The sequence below is a fragment of the Myripristis murdjan genome, chromosome 8, assembly GCF_902150065.1.
Source record: "Myripristis murdjan chromosome 8, fMyrMur1.1, whole genome shotgun sequence".
NCBI lineage: Eukaryota > Metazoa > Chordata > Actinopteri > Holocentriformes > Holocentridae > Myripristis > Myripristis murdjan.
Window position 1 is genome coordinate 20,169,689 of NC_043987.1, and position 24,863 is coordinate 20,194,551.

At 42.6% G+C, this 24,863-nt stretch overlaps 1 protein-coding gene across 1 annotated transcript in view; it reads right to left on the reverse strand.

The window, feature by feature from the left end:
- Nucleotides 1-10,864: 10,864 nt before the first annotated feature.
- The window catches only part of tbcd (tubulin folding cofactor D), a 35,363-nt gene continuing 21,364 nt past the window's right edge, over nucleotides 10,865-24,863 (reverse strand). The window contains exons 17-39 of the mRNA XM_030058121.1: nucleotides 24,769-24,854; nucleotides 23,348-23,428; nucleotides 23,148-23,221; nucleotides 22,878-22,995; nucleotides 22,633-22,693; nucleotides 22,507-22,529; nucleotides 22,344-22,375; nucleotides 22,204-22,266; nucleotides 22,029-22,105; nucleotides 21,331-21,412; nucleotides 21,009-21,127; nucleotides 20,813-20,904; nucleotides 20,296-20,436; nucleotides 19,372-19,455; nucleotides 17,955-18,113; nucleotides 16,908-17,046; nucleotides 14,280-14,401; nucleotides 13,522-13,599; nucleotides 13,304-13,390; nucleotides 13,128-13,215; nucleotides 11,657-11,766; nucleotides 11,472-11,556; nucleotides 10,865-11,113 (exon numbers count right to left, since the gene is read on the reverse strand). Coding sequence (XP_029913981.1) covers nucleotides 11,099-11,113; nucleotides 11,472-11,556; nucleotides 11,657-11,766; nucleotides 13,128-13,215; nucleotides 13,304-13,390; nucleotides 13,522-13,599; nucleotides 14,280-14,401; nucleotides 16,908-17,046; nucleotides 17,955-18,113; nucleotides 19,372-19,455; nucleotides 20,296-20,436; nucleotides 20,813-20,904; nucleotides 21,009-21,127; nucleotides 21,331-21,412; nucleotides 22,029-22,105; nucleotides 22,204-22,266; nucleotides 22,344-22,375; nucleotides 22,507-22,529; nucleotides 22,633-22,693; nucleotides 22,878-22,995; nucleotides 23,148-23,221; nucleotides 23,348-23,428; nucleotides 24,769-24,854 — 2,016 coding nt within the window. The 3' untranslated portion in view covers nucleotides 10,865-11,098. The remainder of the gene's footprint in view (nucleotides 11,114-11,471; nucleotides 11,557-11,656; nucleotides 11,767-13,127; nucleotides 13,216-13,303; nucleotides 13,391-13,521; nucleotides 13,600-14,279; nucleotides 14,402-16,907; nucleotides 17,047-17,954; nucleotides 18,114-19,371; nucleotides 19,456-20,295; nucleotides 20,437-20,812; nucleotides 20,905-21,008; nucleotides 21,128-21,330; nucleotides 21,413-22,028; nucleotides 22,106-22,203; nucleotides 22,267-22,343; nucleotides 22,376-22,506; nucleotides 22,530-22,632; nucleotides 22,694-22,877; nucleotides 22,996-23,147; nucleotides 23,222-23,347; nucleotides 23,429-24,768; nucleotides 24,855-24,863) is intronic.

Consider the following 24,863-nt stretch of genomic DNA (forward strand, 5'->3'; position numbering starts at 1 on the left):
CGCCAGTTCCTTTTGTGATTTGCGCTCAACGGCCTTCAAGCTCAACGGCACCCCTGCATACCCCTTTTTCCTTCCTAAACCCCCCAACACCACATAGATGGGAGGAAGGGGGGAGAAGAGAGAAGATCATTTGACAAAAGGAATCCCACATCCTGCAATTTTATCTACTTGTCTGGAATACTTCAGTAAAATATGATATTACTAAGGGGTGGTGCAGAGGACAGCAATGGTAATTATGGATATCTTAACACCAGGTACAGTCTTTAAAGGCAAACACAACATTCAAAGTTGGCCCCTCTTCCCTGGCTAAGCTTACCACCAGCAGCAAGTTTTCATTTCCTAGGATGGTGAAAGAATGAAATGCCTGCCCAGAGAGTAGCATAGCAGTCCTAGAAAATCATTTTAGCCTGCCGGCACCTACCTGTCCAACAGAAACTGCATCGCTCTTCATCCTCATCCTTTCTGTTACTTCTCACCAGTAGGTGAAAGCCAAATCCAGATTCACTCTCATTGTTGAAAAAGCATTTTCCATTGTCTCGCTGTATTTCTTTTCTTTTTCTTTTTTTTTTTTTTTTGTGATTTTGATAGCTTCCTACTGGAGGTTGCGCAACTGACCTGGCGCTGCTTGCTGTTATTGGCTGGGAGCTACACACCTACTGCCCAAAGGCTGATGCCCAGAGGCATCCCGAGCACAAAACAAGAAAATCCAGGCAGAGAGCAGTTTCTCTGCAGATACACACACCAACACACACGTCTTGTGGCTCATAAGTGATGATTGAGGGATTATTTTTATATGAGTCTAAACATTGTTTTTTTAAGGAAAATCCTCATTCTGCCTGTTTAATACACAAAGAGCAAGCTGGTAAACAGTTAACCAGCCTTGTGTGCGGCGTGCACAGAGAAGGGAGGCTTCCTTTGTTCAGGCTGTATGTCAAAAGCCACTTCCCCAAGTTGAGTCGCTCATGTGGGATAACAGCTGCTGGTAGACCGCTGCGACCGCATCCACTGTCCTCTCTTCCTCAGTCAACTCATCCCTGCTCCCTTCTCTCTCTCTCTCTCTCTCTCTCTCTCTCTCTCTCTCGCTCTGCACTAGAATTAGCCCTGCACACATCTGCCCTGATGTTGCTGGGTCAAAGCTTGAGTGACGCAAATCATTTTCAATTTCAAAGGATTTTCTTCAAATGGTAGTTGTGCGGTGATCTCTGCTAAACCGTTTCAGAACATTATGTGGATACTGAATGTGCTTCATGGAAACAGCCTTTGAGCAGCAAAAAAAAGGGCTCAGTCTCTTCTCCATATCCCACATCACCGATGGAAATGATTAAGCATATTGGAGTGTAATTCCACCCCCCTTGGTCTGGCTCTTAAAATAGAGAAATGGAGGGGAGGCCGGCTGGCCCGGGCGGATGTCTGAATTCCTCTGATTGGAACAGAGCGGCAACTTGTTATTAGGCTGATGTTGGCCTGTGACCACACCAGCAGGCGATGTGGGGGAGAGGAGCAGGGCATCACTTGCACAGAGGCCCCTCTCCCTTTCTGTGTCTCTCTTACCCTCCCTCCTGAGCACTGTGGAATTAGCGTAAAATTGATTTCAAAGGCATTTTTTACTTTCGAATGTAAACACAAACACGCACACATGAACTTGCACACACAAACACACATTTACACACTGTCCTCCTTGATCGTGAATTGATTCCGACAGTAGAGAAGTTTGCTTTGAGAGATTTATATTATATAGTTGCATATTCTTTTCACCTAAACATGTTTTACAGCACTGGTTTATGTGAAACATGTGCAGCACTCGATCCACAACAGTGAGTGGCTGGCAGCACTGTAACTACAGTGATATTTATCATGTTAATAACCCACACACGTCTGGCAGGGTACAAATGTTCTGGTCATTGTGTTCACTAGAAGGCGGTCGGAAATGAGGCATGAACAGCTGTAAGATTTCAAAGGAAGCCGAGGTTAAACTCAGTATATATAATTCAACCACCTGAAAGCCCAGTAATTTGGACCTCTGTTAAAAGACAAGGCAATCGCTACAATTACAGCAGAAAAATAGTCAAAAAGAAGAAGAAGAAGGAAAAAAAAGGAATCCGTGCACTGGAATTTTTGAAAGCTGAGGCTTTTGGGGAAACAGAGAAAGAGTTTTCGAACACAAGACACGGATCTGTCTCACTGAGGTTAACCAGACAAGACTAAACACTGGCTACAACCACAATTCAGATGTTAAAAGTCTTGTTACGCAGACAGCCAAATGCTGATTATTGAACTTGAGAGAAAGTGTTGAAAACGTCCCAAAAATCTCAAGTAGGAGCAAACGGGAACAGGCTGCAGCACTTCACAGAGGTCAGCTGGATAGTCAACTGTGACTGACTTTGATGCCACCTCAAATACTATGGTACAGCAGATGCATCCTAACCATAAAAGCTTCTTTTTTGAAGTGGCTTGGATCCTTAGATGTTGTTGAGGTCCATAAAGATGAGTAACATCAACCCCCCGCAACCTTGTCCCGACCATCAATATATCACTGGCTCTGAAAGACTTTGTGCAGCTACTAAGTGCTAAAAACAAACGCACACGTCATACTGTGACTTCTTTTGTAATGTGAAGATAGTAGCGAGCAACTGAGGATTCTAAAAAAAAAAAAGTACATTTTACAGGTCATGTATCAAGTAAAAGATAAATAAAGGCAGTTTCTCGCATCACATGACAGGAAAATATAACTGTGGAGAAGTTGTCAACACAGGACAAGAAGATTTCAAAAGCCAGCATATCATCTGATTTGAGAGTCCTGTGATATCTGTGGGCCCTGAGGTTGTGCAGTGTCCCTCTTGTTGCATGCCAGAAATTCAGGAGCAGCCGTGGCAACACGCACACTGCCCCAAAGAGACCAGCTTTGACTCCACTGTCAAAATAGATGCGTTCAGTGCTGCGGTCTCATGCTCACATGCTCAAGCCACACACTAGTGATTGTTGTTGACCCACTTCAAACGGCAAATTGGCATGCTTTAAGTTTGTGTGCCATCAATTATTGCAAAGTCTGCATCACCTCATGCAATAAAAAAACAAGATAGCTCCAGCAGATGTGCACATAGATACAGAAAATGTGTCGGTGGGAGAAAAAGACACATTACCTGCAACTTATAAATGATTAGGTAACACTGTGCGGCTCTGATGAACTCTTTTTCCAGCTAATGAAAGATCAGCATCTTTATTTTAGTGATGACTAGCAGTTTATATTTCTTTGGTTACCCCTATCCTGATTCCCCTCCAGCAGAGCAATTCCATTTAGATTTCATTCATCATTATTTATTAATATATTTTACTGAATAAATGTATTTGGACAGGCATTTCATGTTAATTCTGGCTGCCATTAAAACTGTTGATTTTTATTCTCATGTAACCGTGATGCTATTGGAATGCCGAGTAATAAAAACGTTAACCCAACAACTGGGAATAGAGAAATGGAACGCAAATACCCGTTTTAGCCAAGAACTAATAATAAAAAAGTCAACATTGTCAAAAGTAATTTCAGAGATGAGGAGTGAACTTGATCTGACCAAGTGCACTTCGGATGGAATGGTTTGATGATGCTGTAGCAATAATCTCCAATCACCACGCGCATCTGACCTCCACTTTGAGGAGCCAAGTCCCCCCCTGCCAAACACTTTAAGCAGATCCAATTGGGTCCAGTGCTGACCCACAGGCTCAGAATAGGCCCTACAGAATGTGGCAGCTGCTTTCGATAGTTTTCCCAAACCACAGGCCTGGCCCACTCCCAGGCCATTCCCCAGAAGAGTACACCCCTCCAGCCCCTTAAAGACCCGGCCCAAATCCCATCTCCCAGCAGCTAGAGAACATTTACCTTGAGACACCTTGTCCAGCTCATGGACTTGGCTCAGCACCATCCACCTATCCCCTGCCTCTCTGCTCCCAGCTCTGGAAACCTCCCCAACACCCACCTCCCAGTCCCTGGCGTGTTTGGCTTCCCGCTGCCTGATCCCAGGCAACAGCCGTTAATCTGGGAGAGAGCGTTGGAGAACGTCTCCTTTTAATTATCAGAGAACGCTGACTGACGGGTTGTGTAATGGGTTCCAAATGGTGAGCCGGGGTGGGAGCGGGCACAGGGGTGGAGGAGGTGGCCACAAACAGAGCACAGGATAAGGAGGAGGAGGGAGTCAAGAGATATGGCTCCGGCTCAGGTTCTGACCCCTGCCTGCCCCCACGCACGTGTGTCTGCCGCAGATTGAGACCACATTGACCATGTTAGCCCAGGAGATGACTGAATGACAGAATAATCTGAATCACACAAAGTCCAGGGGAGCTGTCCTCTCTCTAGGCGCTGTCTCCCTGGGCTGCTGATATCGTATATGCTCCAGAGATCTTTAAGTCATGCTGATGTTATAGATAACAAGGCACCTCTCCACTCAGAGAGGTAATGTAGCATGGATCTATGGATGGGGGTGTGCTCAGGCCTGAGTCTCTCCGTCCTCTGGCTAACACAAACACAAGCCTCCCTGGACCGTCCTTCAGCACCAGAAGCCCCTCCACATTTATCTTCATAGAAATACTTGGTGTGAGCTAGAACTGTAATCTTTTATTCGCTGTCCCTCTTTTCATTCCCAAGACACACAGAGGACAAGACAGAGACGGAGGGATCTTAGAGCGGGAGGCTTAGAACTAAAGCAAAAATAATAGAATCACACGAAAACAAAACACCAGCTAATCATCATGGCTCCAAACAGATCACTCACACACTCACACACTCACAAGGACTACAGGACCACCCCTGAGAGCTGACCTGGCCCTGCCCCCTACCGCTCAGCGTTGGCGTGCGTCCAGAACAAACTGGGCCTCTCCATTGGGAGCAGCAGAGGCCTGAGGCCGCGCTGCTTCACAGGCGCCACGGGGACGGCAGGCTGCCAGTGGTCAGCCCCTGGCGGGCTTCTGGGAAGGGTGTCACACTGACCCCATCCTCACACCAGCCAGCTCCTGGGGCTCAGAGCCGGGGCCAGAGGTCGAGTTGAGCAGCACTCCTCCGAGCGAGCAGCTGGCTGCACTGTCATGGATGAGCTCATTTTGGCCACCGTCCAAACAAGAAGCGAGCCAGGACCCTGTAGTCTGAGCTGTCGCCATGAAGTCACTCTCCAAGCAGAGATCACCACAGAGCAGGCCGGCAGCAGCAAACAGCAGCAGCAGCAGCACACTGACTCTGCAGACAGACTCACAAAGGCTGTCTTTAGATTATAGCCCAGACAAAGAGGGCTCAGACATTTCTGCATTGGGTGAAGTCATTATGCCCTTAACAGAACTGGCATCAAGTAAGGCGGGCTGTCTGCATCAAAAAATCACCAAAAATTCCTGTTACAGAAAACTGAAACTGAGGAAAAACACATTTTGTTAAAAGAAACAGAAGGGGTGAGGATGGATGGAGGCATGCAAGAAAAATAAGCATTTCTTCAAAGCTAATTTAAGTCATAAACCTAACCTAAACTGTGAAAAAAGATTATCTAATAGCAAGACCATGACAGCCCCAAGTGATGCTAAGTAGAGACTCATTCAAAGAAGCCCTCTACTACTTTCATCACACAGATAAGAATAAAAAGGAAGACATTTCCCAGAAAGCCTTGAGGGGCTCTCAGCAGGCCTCATATCATTTTATCCTAAACGGACCAGCTGGCTGACAACTCCCTCTCCGGCTCCTGCTCCCTAACACAAGATAACGAATGAACATCTGTCCTTCATTCTTCACAGGTTACACACACACACACACACACACACACACACACACAGTAAATATCAGTGCACTGTGAGTGTATACACACAAATACTACCAGACACAAGCTATACAAGGACAGACTGAAAGTGAAACCCTCCATGTGAGTGGAATCTGGGAGGTGCTGGAGCTGCTGGTCAGACTCCTCCAGGACAGCAGCGATAAGGACAGAAAGCTAATTGGAGGCTGTCCTCTCTCTAACAAGGCCGGTCCGAACTTAGACACAAGCCAAGGGAACTGTTTAACAGACCCTGACCCATTCAGATAACATACATTGTTTTGTTTTTTTTTGTTTGTTTTTTTTCAAGTCAAAATTACATTTAAAAAAGCCAGTTCAGGCCCACACAACCCTACTTTACTACATTTCTAACAAAGAACGCCGTCAGAATATTACCTTTTCATTTAATTAACCGAATAATCTATAAACATCAGTGTGCGCTCCTGATATAAAAACACACTGCCCATTAACCAGTGGTCTGTAAGAGCACACAGCTTAGCAATTAACCCACATTCCCAAAGTGATCCAGCTGCCTCCATTTCCAAATGACTATAATTCCAAACAACAACGTGGTAATTTCCTAGGCAGAGAGCGCATGCCTGGTATACGGCTGATTATGGCTTGTTGGAAACTTATAAAGACTGTGGTTTCCTGGAGGGAGACCGCATCAGCTGTCATATTCATAATTATAGCATTTCGGCTATTTCTATCAATCATGTAATTTTCGTATCTCTGCTATTTCTATCAGTCATATAATTATCATATTCAGTAATTTCTACCTAAACCTTGCTTTTGCAATTTCCTACTCTTTATACGATCCATAATGTTCAAGCCATACAGGATATTCTTTTTTTTCCCTCCCTCTCTTTTCATTTTATTTTCAGCACAATGCATACTGGGACCGTGTGACTTGATGTTTGTATGACTAAGTCACTACAGACTGATGATCCTTTGATTGGGGAACATGGCGTGTCTGAGCACATACACTGAGCGCTCCCGTCTTTACATAAACATCACATACAGGAATGTCAACGCCTCGACTCCACGCACACGCCAGCATTCAAAGACGTCGGGTGAAGTCAAATTAGTCAAAACAAGGCATAAACAGAGCAATATTTCATGTGGTGGCTTTTCTGAATGGAGATCTGTCAGAAGGTGTGTCATGTTCTCCGAATAACCCCCTTTTGTGAAACATATATCACACAAAATGATGCAATGTTAGTCAACCTTGAAAAGCAATGCTATAGTTGAAAGTTTACGTCCCATTTGGAAGGCACCAAGAAATCTTCAACGCAATGCCAGTGTGCCCATAATTGCTACCCCACAGCACCCCCACTCCATAAATTTAAGGCAATTAGAGCCTAAGCTCCACTAACAAGCTGAAGGAGGCTGTTTCTCCTGCACCAGGTGTTGGAGGGCATACACAGGAAGTCCCAGCAGGAATAGCACCTGGGAATAATAAACTCTCTTGGCGGACAACAGCTCCAGCTTAGGGCTAGGCCACACTGAAAATGGGGTGAAAGCATCAGCACATGCATATAATTAAGCGACGTGCCATTATTTTAAGCAGAATCAGAAGCAGTTTTTCTATGGCCCTTAACTGTCACCGCTGGGCACGATAAGCCTATGTTCCTTAACGGCTTTAACTTGAATTACACAACAGGCAGTTCCAGCTGAGAAATGGGTTTGGTCAAATTCAAGTTCTAACTCCACTGTTAATTACCATAATTGTTGCCAGTAATTCCAAGAGTTATTGGGAAGTAGTGACCACCCTTTGTTTCCTCCCATTTTCAACTGGTAGAATGTGTTTAAGTATGTACAGTGTAAGCCATAATACATGTGTTGTTTACTGTGATTGCGGGTACTTACTTACAGCATCAGCTTATGCCTATAATAACAGTAACAAAATCCCTTAAGAGTATTATTGCTAGGATAAGGACCTATGAACAAAAAGTTAGCGTGGCATGGTCTCTCAGTGGTTCCACGTTGGCACATTCTCCTTGTGTTGGACTGGGTTTCCTTTAGGTGCTCTGCTTTCAAAGACTTTTCTTCCAAAGACAAATCACTTGGACTGGAACCTTTACATGGCTTGCCTGAAGCCCAATCTATAGTGCTTTTTGCCCAGTGTATGCTGGGGTAAGCTCCAGCCCTCCATGAACCAGAAAAAGGGAAAATAAAAGAATAAAAAAAGAGGTTATCTCGATGGTGAACAAGAATAATATTTGCCTCTGTTTCTGCTCCAACTGCGTCACTTGTTGTGAGGGGGAAACGACTACTGAATATTTATGCTGCTGTGATGCTGATAACAATCATTGGATCATGAGGAAAATTAGAAACACACTTCTTCTCTGAAGTCCTCCGACGGGGCCTTATCCTGTTTACATAAAGCACTTATATTGTCCTCTGAAAGGCCCAATGAGATGATGCATGAGGGGGAAAAAAAGGAATGAACTATAATCAAAATCATGAGCTCAAGATGTTCCTTACCATATGTTGCAATGCATGTGCACTATTTATAAATACAATTACCCACACACTAGGAGTCTCCTCAATGAAACATGTTTTGTGACAGAAACTTCTCAGTATGTGTATTCATTTATTGTACTTGGGGATTAAATAGATTCTGAATCACACATTCTTAATCCAATTTAAGAGCAAACACGTGATATGGAGGCATAAAATGCTATTCATTCAACAACAGTCTACCAGTGTTCGGACTACCTGACCTGAACCAGACATATGGAGTGTCTTTGAGGGAACTATCCAAACGACCTCAACTATTTTGTTTTCCATTCATGTTCTGCAATGGACAGACTTGACTTCATCTAAACACTATTACTCTGTCCATTCTATAATGGTTAAGTCGGGCAAATTGCTATGGGTACCATTTAATCCCATAATAACCAGAACAGTGGAAAGTGCAAGGAGGTCTTTCCTAATATCACACCAAACTCAGTCAATGAGGGAGCAGCCCCCTCCCCTCTCCCCCTCCTCTAAAAGGCCACCATTGTATGTGAGGCATCGCCATGGCTACTGCCGTCGAACTGTAAGCCTTTTAGAATTATTAGCATTCCTCTCTACCCTGAGCACTGTAGCAAAGCTGCTCGCTTTACCATCAATCCGCCTTGAGAGAAACACATCTTTTCTTTCATTAAAAACAACAGGAATTTCCATCTAGCTGGGAATTAATTAAAGTCGAATTATAGGTTGCAGCAGTATTGAACTACACCCAGACAAACTCAACAAGGCCCATGGAGGCTGAAGCGAATGTGGTCGAGTGAATGAGTGTAGTATGAGGCGAGGGAGCCCACTCCACTTCCCTGGACTCAGCAGTTACCAGGCAGGATAGGGCCATGACCCGCAATCTGACAATGAACAATGTGATCGTTGACATTTCATTCATCTTGGCTGCAATGAATCCTTGAATTCAAGAGGTGCACCTAACTTTGTTATCTCAGTAATATTATAATGCATCATAATAGCACATCTGTACGTGCTGATTCACGACCATGTGCAACTGAAGAAACAAAGGCACAGTGAAAAGCTGGTCCAGAAACTTGCATGGCTGCTGTGGTGGCTTTCATATTGCAGGGCCGACAGATGGGAAAATTACAGTTACAAATCATGATTGCTTTTTTTGATGATTGCCATCTTGACCTTGAATGGATACTTTGTGCGTATTTTAGTTTCAAGTTGTTGTTTTTTTGCTGGCTGGTTTCTATGTTTGGGCCTGCAATAACCATTAAAAGCTCAAAGTAAATTTGACTGACCAGCTTATGATAGCTGTCTTTGGAAGTATGATTAAACCATTTTCTAGCATCCAGATTTTCTAAAACATGATCAAAAATCACACAATATTGTAAAATTGAATCGCCATACTTACAGAACTGTAATACATGCCAAATTGGCACCCAAACTTTGTGAACTGTATCGTATCGGGGGTCCCTGCCGATTCCCATCCCTGATGGGGCCTGTGTTGCAAGGGTGGTGTCACCCTCCCTAATCCTGTTATCCCAATTACATTCTCATGCCAACCTAAGATTGAACTATATTGATCCCTGTGGAGAAATTAGGCATTACAGATTAGGATCTCTGCAGGATTTGGTGACAATGTGATACAGAGGCGCCACACTGATGCTTGAAGTGATCAATTTTTAAATGGCTGATTAGAAATTTGGAATAAGAACTCAGTTTTCAATAAAAACCCAAGGTGTTGCAAAGACACTCTGTCACTATAAAGGAAGAGCAAATGGTTTCATGAAATAAAGAGTGTGGAATCTAACTGGGGGGAAAAAAAACTGTGTAATGAGAATGGGCAGATGCTATCAATGTTTTGCAGAAATAAAGAGCTGATAAAATCTACAAAAGTCGAATCCACATATATCGTTTATATCGTACTCAGTTAAAAGCCAAGAGTGGGAAGTCTACACTGGGAAGTCCCCCAAATCCACTTCAGTGTCAGCAGGAAAAGGAAAATATAGTTGGATTAATCACATTATAGAAAAATGTAATGCAATCTAACAATTATTACTAGCCTAAGGGGTTTCTGCGATGTATGGTTAACAACCAAACCCTACCTAGATCGAAAAATCATACAATTGCATCTTTGTTAGTGTCAGACAGGGAGCTGGCTGAGACAATGCAGCCCCTATCAGGCTCTAATGAGAAAGCCTTGACGGTGACACAACAGTTCCTGTTCTGCAGGGAGGCTCCGCTATCAGCCCTGGGACGCCTCCAGCCTCTGGCACCTCCACTGATGCAGAGAAAGTAGGTCTGCATGGGACCCAAGGGGAAGCAGGGCCCCAGTGACATTCCATAAATGTGCCAAAACAGCTAAATGGCAACTGTTTCCCTGGAGTGTCTGCAGACTACAGTTTCAGTTTCACCTATCTGTGTTATTCCAGGTACTGGTTACATCCAGATACGGGGGGAAAAACTCTGTCGATACTACATCCAGTGTTTCATATGACTGTGACCTGAATGGATGTTTTACACAGGAGAAAACAAAGAAATATATTTTTTTCCAGGTTGCCTCACAGATTGCTCAGTCTTCAGAGGTTGCAATAACAAAACAGAAAAATAATACTTTTGTTTTTGTCCATTTATTGTCAGAACATGTGTGATTTTAATTGGCAGAGCAAGATTTGATTAATCCACATTTCAGTGTTCCACGTACTGCAGTCAGGCCAGACGAAGGGATATGGGGCAGCTTCAGAGAGGCTGTGATCACAGTCCACTCCTGTAGCTCTCAGGATGTTGTTGCAGCTGGATCAGTCGCGGTTGAGTTTTACAGTCCCCGACGATCAGGAGCCGCACACCTACTCGACAGGCTTCTATTGATCACAGAGAATGACTGGGGTTAACTGAATGCGACAAGAGGATGAAAATAACATTAAACGTTTGCAATTTATATTTGTATACATAAATCCAATCAAGCTCTTACTTTTGAAATAGCTTAGGGAGCGTAATCCCTCAAACTAATTTTCTGCAAAGCCCTCATTAAGCACTAATTCTCTGGAAAAATGAATCAAGGCTCAGGGTTTGGCATAGGGAAGCGGGCGCCGGCGTCCAGCATTGAAATATGAGACATCACAGACTGTGGTTGTGAATACACCACAGCTTGTGTAAGGCCTTGTACAACCTTAATATGCTCTGCTCATTTATGACTCAAGATGGACACATTTCAATTACCTTGGTAACCACCTGCGGCCTGGGGACTCCCAGCCAATCACAAAGCTGATTCCTGTGGGTTCGTACCGTGGCGATATCGCTTTCCCTGTAACGGACACCCAGCATGACAATGCGGCCCGAGACATCTTACACATGCACAAAAAAATAAAAGAGTAATTGCACCAAAAACCAACATGACCACTGACCAGTTCGTATCACTCAGCAGGGTCATGACATCATCCACCACCTCTGGGTCAATGACATCATCGTAGGTCAGCAGCATCTCGTACATCTGGCCGGCTGTGGTCTTCCTGATCTGCAGGACCAGCCGAGAGAAACTGGGAGTTGTCTTATTCAGAACACGATTATAATGAGAAATCCAGAGACAGGAAGGGCCCACACAGGCTTCCCCCCAAAATCAACACCCTGAAATGTTCTCGACAGGAACAGGCAGCAAATCAGGGGCCTGTTTTGTCAGAGCAGAGCTGAACAATGGTAAAATATGTATATTGCAGTTATGACAAACAGCGACTGCTATATGATTGAACATTTTAGTGGGAATTTACACTTTGACTGAAAAAGTACTTATGATGATGATGTGATTTTTGATTTCTGGCATTTGTGCCAAACCAACATGTTTTCTCACTTCTGGAGAATACGATTTGTCAGCCAGGGCATCTCTCTAGTGACACAGTACTTCATTTGTAATCATATTTTGTCACATATTTTACCTTTATAAAAAGAATGCAGCACCCATGAGTTGGATATTGCACTTGGCCATATTGTGACTTTGATAATATTTCAATCGCTTGTTCAGCGCTACTACAGAAGTGCTGTTTTGTTGGGATATGATTAGCTCGCAGACAGAGTGTGTGCAGTGGTGAGTCAATTTAAGAACAGGGGATGGCTGAAGACTGTTCAGATGTTATCATCTCATTATATGGAAAGTAACCCAACTGATTAATCTCTCAAAAACAAAAGTTAAAGGCGGTTTTCCACTGCAGGTGTTTTGATGTAAATTAGCAGGGCCCACACAGATTTTACTAATTAGGTTAATTAAGGTTCTCCTCCATTTCAGGCAATGGCAAGGTGAGTTTATTTATATAGCACATTTCATACACCATACCACAATTCAAGGTGCTTTACATTGGGAATGAAAGCACATTTGAAATCATAGAAGAAAAATGCTACAAATAAGAAGGAAAATAAGAAAGTAAAATGTGCATGGGAAAGATAAAGTTAAAGTGCAAATAAAACCTCTGCCTGGTTAAAGCGTTAACCACTCTGCCTCTGTTTAAGAGAACATAAAGGCCTGGATTTAAAAGTAGTTAGGGTTGGCACATTACAGTATATCGGAGTTGTTTGGACAATACCAGGACCCTGGCTCTGAACCTTAATTAAACCTTAATTAATATCATGAGTAACGCCCGTGTTGACCTTCAGGTCAAAATGGCTGCGGTGAAAATGGTCTGTTCTGCACACAAGGAGAACAGCAGTGACTCACTGACTAATAGAATCAATTATTGGGCGGGGTGACATGTGTGTAACTCCCAATCCACAGGACTCGAGGAGGAATAGTCGCTGATAAATTATGTGTTCTACATATTTATCAGCTGCTTCTGAAGGCCCTTGCTTGTGATTTCACTTATTTTTGCTTAAAGACGGCACGCAACTTACCACAGGGAAGGAATGGCAGAGCAGCATCATGAGCTGGGACAGAACCTTCTTCCTCACATCGCCTTGAAACTGCATCAGCCCACAAAACCTGAGGAACAGAGAGCAGCCGGGTCAAAACACGCTGTCATTTCGGTTTCAGTGCATAATGTGTACGTTTGTCGACGAGGGCGACTTACACAGCTGAACAGGAGCGTAGCTTGGTTATGTCCTTCGACTTCTTCACCTCTTTGCACAGAGCCAACAGGTCCACACAGAACTGGTGACTTGGAACAAATAAATAAACAAATAAAGTTCTATGAGATGTTGTTTCCTCCTTTATGTTCTTTTTTTTTTTCACTGATAATAAACAAGCTCACACAGCATAACTGTATTCCGCTATTCACATTTCACTCACTTCTCTTGTGTGGTGAAGATTTCAAAGCAGCTGTTAGCGAGCAACTGATCCAGCATCTTCAGGAAAGGAACAGACACCCTAAAGGGAAGGAAAGAAATCACTGTAACGCCACTTAAATCACAGAGAGGATATCCTCTGTTATGAGTACAGCATATACAGGATGTTTCTGATGGCTTTTTGGTGTGTTTGGCACGTGCAAACAAGCACATTTGACTCTCCCCACCAAATACTGACACTAAAAGAGAAATAATTAATAACGTAATCCTACAAGTTTCATTTGTATAGTGTGCAGGGGTGGGTGATGTAACCTTAAGATAATATCATTATATTTCAGGGTCATTTGTGATAATGATATTCAATGCAATATGAAAAAAACAAAACAAAACAAAAACAATAACCACAGTGTTTCCTAGAGAGTGACACTGTGAGAGGGGTGGGGGTTGTCTCATGAAAATATATGAAAAATGTATTATCCTATATCTAGCCTACTACTTCTTATTTTACTGTTTTAATTCTAGTTCATTCTCCACCTTTTTTTTTTGTGTTTTTACTCTATTTTACCCTGCTCACCTTGCTTTGTTGTTGTGGTGAGAAAACGCTGTTTGGTGTATGGCAGGGTATGCAAATGTGTCATCACGCTGCTATATCACTGATATCATGATATGACTCTTTTCTGGCATACAAATTTATACTGTATTATTGTGAATGATATGACATGGCACAGCCCTAACAGTGTGTGTGTGTGTGTGTGTATATACCTGTCATTATGGAGATTATCTTTGAGGATGCTCAGCAGTGTATCTCCAAACTGTCCAAGAGCGGCGCTGTTCTGCTGGATGCCTTTCAGGTAGCCAAACAGTGACTGGGAAGAAAAATGCACCTGGAGTGGGAAAAGCGGAGGTGCGACAGTCAGTGTGGAGCAGCAGGAGGTGAAATGTTGTGTGTTTCTGGGCACAGAGGCACAGACGATGCAGCAGTGTTGAGTTTCTGTCTGTATCAACGGCAGGCTGCACATATCTTATTTTCTAATACAAGTATTACTTGGGTTTCTTGATAAGAGGTTTTATTTGCACCATATGTTACACAGAATTGCTTTATTTTCCACAGCTTACAATAAAGCTAAAAGAAATGGTCTCATACGCATAGCAATCAGTGAGCAAGAACTTAGATGTCACATTTTTGCACTAAAAAACTTGCATTTGTAGTCTTGCACACATATTGATGACTTACTAAAAATATCCCAGGCCATATAAATACTTTACAACATGTTTAACCGCGTGCTTGACGGTAATAAAAACAGGAGATATGCTTATTATGCAGCACTGAATGGGTCTGAACATTAAGGAGCCCTGGAAAGAAAAATAGTGAAATTTATGAGATCAGACTGTAACCTCGCATGATGAAAGTGATATATTTATTTCTCACATTCGGGTACACGGCAGCACAGTCTGCTTCAGAAAAATCCTGTCGGCTGCTTTTGTGTCTGACTGATTTCTCCATCTACACTGCCCCACAAAGGCAAACAGAGGTAATTACATCTGTGCTTTCAAATGTTATGAGAAAAGGTTTGAATTTTATGAACAAAAATGTTGCACAAATACTCGTAAACAGCATACTAAACACTCAGATACTAAAAAATACTTTTCAGTGTTGGGGATGAACAATTGTTTAAACTTTTTGGGCAGCTCTGTAGGGCTGTACAAAGTTAATTTGGCGTCTATGGGAACTGCAGTCGAGTGTAAGTCAGAGAAATCAACATATGTTTTATCCCTCTGTCCTGTGTGAATCTGTGCATGTGGTATAAGAATGGTCATTTGGCCCATGGATTTATGCCGTCTTGGCTCAGTTTTCCTGCACAAACATATCAGTCCCTTCACTCTCTGAGGGTCTATTTGTGGCAGAGAAATGCTGGGAGAAAACGAGTTGAGGAGGTAAGAAAGCCAGATCGCCTCTTAGGGAATATGTTTACAGCCTCTGTTGGCAGATGAGTTCAGCTTTACTGGCCTCCCTGCTCCTGTTAAGGCTTTAACCGTATTTCTCCTCATTATATCCACAAACAGTGAAGGTTAAAAATAACCTGACCATCACAAATCATTGCGAATGGGCAGGACCCCCCCTCCGAAGAACAGGCTTTCATGAGTGAGGAGGGGGGAGTGGCTCCGTCTCGGTTCGGGGCCCCCAGCTGAGATTGGAGCGGGAGGCAGCAGACACGCTTTGAAGCTCTCATTCAGAGGAGATGCTTCTGATGGGAAATTCTCACCCACTGACAGCACGAGGGAACTATCAGATGGATTTGTTCTGGACATGGCTGGATCATTGTTGGGAGCTCAGATTGTTGCCACTTGCACGGCACACCGCCAGCAAGGACAAAGTGGAAACGGGCCAAAGTCACACAAGCTGACATTTGTGGGATTTGAAGAATTCTGTGAAAGTCAGGAGTCTTAGAGAGAGTCCAGGTAATGTGCAGAGGTTTGGGTAGACGACATTAGGGGCTATGGCTCCCCCTGTTGGCCAAAAGGCCTGTTAAATAATAACAAATGCAAAGAATTTTTTTTTTTTTTTTTTTCTGACTCAGTATTGACAGCAGGATTTGTGTATGGGACAGACATAAGACAGCAACTCATGAGAAACATGCTTCAAAATGTGAATTTCTGTTGCCCCAATAAATATGTGAAATGTGAGTACTAGCCATTTTTATCTCAATTTTGGATGTGTTACCTCACTCTTCTCTTTTAATAGTCAATCTGAATCAGGCCATGTGATCTGGACATTTGCCCGAGTTCTGCTATAATATTTATTGTTCACAGACAATTAATACCTAATATGTCATGTGACAAAGACTGTTTTGTATGTTTTCACAGTTACAGTTGTAGTGGGAACACAGATATTACATTTTGTTAAATAGCTTTTAATATTATTTTTTTTTTATGTATACAGAGCAGTTACCTTCATAGTTATCCATTTTGATGTAGCTTTTCCTTTAGTATAGTCGATCCTACACAATAACACATTGTCATTTAGCGTGCTGTTTTTCATAACTGCTGGAAACAAACTGGATGACTGTACTTGAGGGCAATAAAATTCAAAAATCAATTATATTCCAGACTAAAAACCACACATCAATTGCTGCCAGTATAGGAAATTCGAGGCTTATTGCCCTTTGAAGAGCTCAATCATGTGCCTTTTTTTTTTTTTTTTTTAATTTCTATCGTTATGTGAACTTTTGTTTATGGCCTTGAAATGCGGATAAAACAACAGTCACTTGGCATCAACACACACATTAATCCATTATTCCGAGAAAAACAAAACATTACATAATGCGTCACCCTGCTTTGCTTGGACACTGTCCCACTAGTAGCACCCCAGACTGTGTGGTGTTGACCTACTGTGGACTCGGTGATCCCTCCCACAGACACAGTGAGGCCCAGCAGGGTGTGGTACTGGTACTGAGGAAGTCTCAACAGCTGAGTTATATAGGGGAAGGCTTGGGACGGAGCATTCCAGTTCAGACTTGCTGTCGCCTCGCTGAAAGACACAGCAAGTCGAGCGAGAAAGTCAGAGGTCAACAATTATTACAAAGCAGCACACAACTAGGAATGGCTCCACCTCGCATTTTTACGTATACTTGACTTCTGGTGCCACGTGATGCTGAAATTTGTGGCAATTGTTGCAGCTTTTCATGGTGCCAAGGGAGCTGCAGGTTCAGAGCAGTCTGCCACTGGGTGACAGCTTCAGGCAGCACTCTCCTCCCCTTCTGCTAACCCCTGACACCATTTTGCAAGGGAACCATCGCTGCATCCTAGGCTTGGTGCTGCCAAAGATGACTAGGATTGGTTTAAGGAAAGAAAGACAAGCCAGAGCGTTTTCTCCCTTTTAGCAGAAAGATAATGGTTTCAACCAGATCTTCCTCCAGTGCCGGTGCACTGCCAAAACAAAGTGTGGAGTAAGGTTATTATCTTTACCGAAAAAAAATAAAGAAAGCTAGATGTGAAAAAATATTTTTGTTCACTGAAATAAAAATGAAAACAAGGCTTTACAAAGAAACGCTAACTAACTGAAAGTGTACTGTGTTTACAAAACTAACAAAAATAAACTATAATTACTGAAATAATGTCTTCAGCTTTCATTTTTGTCAGTTTATTTATTCATGTGTTACTCATCTGTCCAAAGCTTTTTTTTTAAATGGTATTACATTGTGTTGAATTTTTATTATGCAATACTTTTTCTGACCTTTTGAATTTCACCCCTGGCAAATACCCCATATTACAAAAAAAGACTAAAACTAACACTGAAACTAATAAAAACTAAACTATAAAGAGTTAAGATGAAATAAAAAAAATAAATAAATAAATAATGCAAAGCTATAATATCCTTGGTGTGGAGACAGGTCTGGCTTTGACTGTACTGGCAATAGTAGAGCAGGAATAACTCACACAGGAAAAATGCTGAGCAGCTCCTGTCGGTGGGGGATATGAGGCACTGCAGGCTCGGTGCTGTGGAGGAGACACAGCAAGACGCTGCCGGCGTGGGCTCTGTAGCGGTCGATCTTCTCGGCCGCCTGCTGGGCCAGGCAGCACATCATACGCTTCACCCTGCACGCAGAGAAAACACAGAACATGTGAGGAGGAATCATGAAGAGGCTTTTTATGATTCCTCTGTCAGGATCACACTGTATATTAGGCGCTCTTCAGCCAATTCACAGTTCATCTTTAAGTCATATCCATACGGGCTCAGCTCTGCCTGTTTTGACACTGCTGAGCGCTGTTCTAATGTATTCTGGCTTTTACCAGTTATAAGATGTGCGTGCACGGTCCAAACCAGTCAAATATTTGTAAGGCTTAAAGCAAGAAATTTCTTTGAGGCTGAAAACTTACCCAGGGGCAAGTGTGTACATTGTATTCAATTAACTATTTTGCATTTAAACAGCTCTATTCCAGAAATCAGACAAAACATCTTAGAGCATGAAGATCCATATTTGTTAATATCCTTCATGTATAGTAAATATACTTTGCACATAAATTCTTTGTTGACTATGTATTAACTTTATATATCTATCTATATATAGATATCTATCTATCTATCTATATCTATATCTATATCTATATAGATATAGATAGATAGATAGATAGATAGATAGATATCTATCTATATCTATCTATCTATCTATCTATCTGTCTATCTATCTATCTATATCTATATCTATATCTATATCTATATAGATATAGATAGATAGATAGACAGACAGATAGATAGATAGATAGATGTATAACCACAGTCCCTGGCATTCAGAAGAGACAGAAAGAGGTGAAAGTCTGTTTGGTGATAAGAATATCTAAACTCTTATCTGCTACACATACTTCAACTGACTACATTTCTGGAGAAATAACTAACAAAGAAAAAGACATCATTATCTGGTCGATTATTACACTGAGGACATCACTATCAATTCAGAGTAACTTTGTCAATGAATATTATCAACAAAGATTATCAATCAATGAATGTTTTTTTTTGTTTTGTTTTGTTTTGTTTTTTTTTATTTTGGATATGGCTTCCAAACAGATCTCTGATCATTTCTACTTGATCCTTGTCCTCCATTATGGAGCACAAAAATGGGACAAACTACAAGATCAAATCTGGATGAGTTAGCCTGAGACATGCCAAGTGGCCACACCCTGATGTTTTCAACTGACGCCGAATCTCCTAAAGTTTATGGGCAATGCCACTGTTTGACATTAGTAATTTTATGGCAAGTGCTTCATCAGGGACACTCAGAGCCGAGTTTCTCTGACTGTATGACACGGTCGACAGGGGGCCACCAGTTTGCATTCAGTGATTCAGATTCCTACTCACAGGTCTGGGGAAAGGAGCTCTGGAGCGCTGCTGACCACCAGCAGAGTCACATCCATCAGACTGCTCATTGCTGCTTCTCTAACCCTGCAAACACACAAAGCGAGAGAAACACCGTTCACCGAGCTACATGTGATGTGGCTCTGAACCTGCGTCACACCCGCTGATCCAGCTCCCCCACCCTTTCTCCCTTTCTGCTAGAAAATGTAATGAAGCACACATTCCATAAAATAAAACACAAGCGCACAAGAATGCACGCACACACGCAAGCATGTGGGCACAGTGCCGTATTATAAATTGCCTTTTGCTGTCACTGGATCTGAGAGTTTAATATTCAAATGAGCGTCATGGCTGCAGGGCTTGATTTGTTTGTGTGAAATGTTAGTCAGGGCGTTCGTTCCACCCTGGAAAAGGTGCAACAGTTGAGCAACACGCTCAAATCGAACAGGTGGAAACAGGTGTGCGGAGGACCGGTGGAACATAGGATTGTCGGCTTATGAGCAAATATTTCGGGCAGGTTCAAATAGAAGGTACCTAGAGGAAAAAAAAGAAACATGCCCCTAAGTGGGCATGTGTTCAAGAGCGGTATATGAAAAAGCTAAGAGATAGGGAGGGGCAAACAAAGAGCGTAACAGGTTGAAGAAAAAAAGAACGATGGCATGAGAGAGCTTACTATGGAGGGTGAAGCAATCACCCATCCCACACTGTGAGGACAGGTGACAAGCCTGGTGACATTCCTGGGAGTAGGTAAGCATGGCCCGGGGCTACCAGTGAGACAGGCGTGACATGTCTTCATGTCCCGAGGTGGAGGACAGAGAGACAGTAGAGGCCTCAAGCAGGCGAACATTCCTGCTCCCCGAGGCAAATCGAAGAAAAGTGCGTGGAGCGGGTGCACATACATGCGGATTGTGTGTGTATTTAACTCACCAGGCCCCAACATCCCCTCTGCTGTCTGTGGTATAGTCGTTCATGCTGTCGAGCAGGGCGCCGAACACCTCGGTTACATTCTCCGAGCACAGGACCGAGTCTGGTGACCCGCTGGAGCAAGCACCCGCCTTCACACACACTCTGGTAACACAGGGAGAGATGAGTATGTTCACACACTGGAAACAGATTGGAAGTGTGGTGAGAGGACAGATTCAGAGGTGAAATGAGGGTTTCCAAAAAAAAAAAAGATAGAGAAATAAGCAGCGGAGGTAAGCGAAGGATGGGCATGTCATTCAGGTCCTGCAGGTAGAGGCAGCCGGCTGTTTATTTTGGCTTTACAGCTTATGCGTTAACAAAGCCGTTCACTGAGCAGACAGGTGAGATAAGACAACTGGACAGGAGGCATGGGAACTGAAGAGGGAGCACATGCCAGGAGAGAACAATAACAAAACAATGTGTAACACCAGGAGATGGAAGGTAAGAAAATGAGACGTTTGTAAAAAAAGTAATCACTAACTGAGCCAGGGCTTTGACTGCATCTCTCCTGGCCTCCGCAAAACTCTCCTCTTTTTGGGTGACACTGCGTGCCTGCTGAAGGCCCTCCAGGATCTAACACAGACAAACAGACAGACGCACCACCTTTTATCTATATAGTGAGACGGTGACATGTATATGCTCCAAGGCTACAAAATGTGCACACACTGTAAACACACCTGCTGCAGCTTCTCGTGGATCAGAAATCTTGGCAGACAGCCCAGAGCGAGAGCAGATCCACAACGAGTCAGCATCTCTGGACTCTTCAACCCCGCAACGTACTGGGATATTAAGATGTCTGCACACGCACACACACACAAATACACACACCATACCAAGCTGTTCTCAGATTCAAAACATAAATTACTATTGTAGTTCTAAATCCATTCCATGTTCATTCCACAGGGCCACGAACCATAAATCAACACTTAATCACCGGGTTTCCAGAGAAGTAACTAAACACAGTCTCTTCAGAAATGAGGAAACTTCATTCCAGCTCACCCTGCATTTGAGAGTTGGCGTGGCCTGGTTGGGTCTGGTAGTATTCCTCACACAAGGCAGCCAAGGCTGACACCGCTGCATCCTACATGGGCAGCAGGACCAATGTAAGAAGAAAAAAGAAAAACACACACACACACACACACACAAGATCTGAAACACCAAGAAGGAAAAGACAAAAGCAGCAGCGATCTTTCCCAATCTATTAACGAGTTTAAGCAGCTGCTGAAAACTTAAAGCCAGGTTTGGCTTCACATAAAATTTTCAGCCTACTCTTTGTTTTCGTCTTAATCGGTTTATTTCCGTTATCCATTTTAACTTCTCTCCATATATTAGATGGTTATTCTTATTTGTCAATCTTCTGTTATGTGAAGCACTTTGTAAATGTGTTTAAACGTACTGCTTAAGTAAAATTATTACATTACTAATTATTCCGAATGAAAAAAATTGGTGGGGTGTTCAGTTCTGATGATCGAGTGATGTTTGAAGTCTTTATGCAAAACCTGATAAACACAGAGACCGCATAACTCCTTATTAAATATTTAAGTGCAACCATTTTTTTTAGTTACTCTGCAAAAACTGTATCTTCTTTGCAAAAGAACGACATCAGCTAAAAACAATCTCTTTTCTTTATCCAGTGTTCCTGCCATTTTACTAAAAAAAAAATAATAATAATAATAAATTCATGATGGTAACATTACCTTGATGTCATCCCTCACTCCAGTAGACATAAGATGCAGACTTTTCAGAGTGTCATCTATTAGCCACTGCCAGCCAGCTGGAAGCCACAGTCACAATGTTAGATTCAGCTATGCCAAACCAGCAGATACAACATCTTACACTCTACTTAAAACACAGTCTTTGTTTAAAACTTACTAATCACAGGGTCGTCCTTGAAAGGCATTTTAGATAGAGACATCTTTTCAATCAGAGAGCACACTGAAGGAAAAAAAAATGCTTTAGTATGGATGGATTATGGTTTTTTGCAACAAATCACTGATTGATTTTTGACTTACTTGCTGGCCTCATCAGCTCTCCACCAAAACCCCTGTGCAAAAAAACATTAACACACAACTATTACACAAAGAAAAGTGTGCATTAGGGCTTCTTTACTATCACAGATACAGCAGCATATGATTGGGTATTAGGTAAAGAGGTAAATCAGTTCCTGCCGCCTACCTGTACTGCTTTCTGTCAAGTAGCTGGAAGTATGTCAACAAACAAAGTCAGAGACAGGCAACAGATTTACAACAGTTTGCATTACTTCAAGCAACAACTTTTGTTTGCACACCGAAGTACACTGACCAGCTGGTGAAGGTTTTTTAAGCCATCCACACATTCTGAGGAGATCAGGTCCACCAGGGGCCTGCAGGACAGCAAAAACAGGGAGGCAAAACATGAGATTCTCTCACGCTCATAAATAAAGTAGAATGTAACTTTACTTGAAGAGTGTTACCACTCCTCAGGTAAAGAAACGGTTGGAAAATGCGTAAACATCAGGGTGTCCTCAGCTGGCTCTATGGCTGTTTGACTGGATAGTGAAAGTTTACCTGTTGCTCTGAGTGCCCAGCTTGGACAGGGCATGTGTGATCTCTGCACATGCCAGGATGGCTCCATGGCGACCGTGGAGGTCGATACCCACCGCCATGGGCAACAGCTGGGGCAAAACTGAAGCAAATACGCAAAAAACAGAATCTAAAAAATGCACTCATGTGCAACAATAACAGGTTTTAGTTAACTGCCAAAATGTATTCGTTACATGCAAAATACTCTTAGATGTTCTCCATTGCCTGGGGAACAGGTAAGGTGACATTGTTTACCCGTGGCTGCCATATAATCAGGCGCTTGAGGCGTCAGGTTGTGAAGTGCTTTGGTGGCAAGTTCTCGGATTACCCTGCAAAAAACACATTAAAAAGAAGACTGTTCATCTTTTTTTCAGAGCTAAATGAAGCGGTGCGGCTGAGGCCTTATCCCTCACATTTGGTGGCGTTTATGAAGACAGGACAGTGTGAGCTCTCACCCATCCCAGTGGTTGATCTTCATGGATACCAAATGGTCTATCATGGCATTGGTGTACTCTGGGAAACTAGCAATGTAGACACTGTGAGGAAAGAACAAAGAAATATACATGGGTGCTATGATCCAAGGAGAACAGGGAGCAGCAAGTTTGGAGACATTTTTCTCTGAAGGGTTCATTACATGAAATGGAAAAATGTGTGAACTTTCAAAGTTAAAAAAAGTTTTAGTTAAAATTCTACATCTTGATTTAATATTGCTTGTTAAGATACGTATTTTTCTGTAGTCAGTCACACCCTGAGGCTAGCATCTTTCTCTGTTTGGACTGCAGAAAGGTTTGCTGTGCTAGCAGTGACACATTTCTGCCACCGGTGACAGTTCCTCAATGGGTGGAGCATTATTATGCTGATTTTTAAATAAAGCACACATACCAACAACTTTTGTTGAAAATTGTGTTTATTTAACCCTGAATATTTTGTCTGGCATGTTGTGTCTGATTGTTGACCTACAATGATACATGTACATATCTGTCCTGAGGGGCACTGAAGTACTTTAAGGTGCATATATGGAGTTCAGACTCTGAACTTTCTGAACCAGGATGAAATGTGGGTAAAAATATTATTTTGGTGCCATTTAATTTCTCCAATCCCACATTTTGCATCATTTTGTTGCAAATACCTTAAATCTGTACAAGGGAACTTTTCACCCAAGACGAGGAGAGGCAACTCTTTGAATTATGACAAATTCAATACACAGAAGTGGTGTAAAGCAACATCAGCAGTCATCTGAAATTCTTTTCTTTTTTTTTTTTTTTAAGATCATTTTGGCATTCCTGCTTTATTTGACAGTCACAGAGAGATAGGAAAGGCAGAGGAGAGAGAGGGGATGGCATGCAGCAAATGGCCTGAGGTCAGATTTGAACCCAGGACGCTGTGATCAGGACTGAGCCTTAGCACATGGTACGCACTGTACCAGGTGAGCTGCCGGGGCGCCCAATCCTCTGTTCTTCTCTTTCTTAATAACTATCAGGAGTGGAGGTGAAGAAAATCTTTTAGCGGTAGCTTCAGATATTCTGGGTAAGCCCAGCTTTCTCGGGTCAAAGCACTTGCTCGTAGATGTTTAGAAGCAAGTTCTGTGAGTCCCTTTCAAGTCCGATTTGGTATTTGCAGCGCGTGCAGATGATTACCCACTAGAGACTGCACCCAACACAAACATGAAATTTAGGAGAGAAATCTAACAGAACAAATCTGCAGAGTCTCAATTAGGTAGGGTGGGATACTCCTCTCTGGTAGATGTACTGATGGATGTATTTTTGTTTAAAACTTAACAAAGCACAGTTTTAATTATTGTGTGACTAAAAAAAAAAGAGCACAGTAATAAAGCTGAGGCCGTTTAAAACTACCAGTGTATATAATTGTGTCTTACCTAATTGTCAGATAACAGTTGTTCAGATTCCCAACCGCAAAGTAGTCTGCTGCGGTCAGGATGTCAATACCATGAGGAAAAGTGCCCTGTGAGAA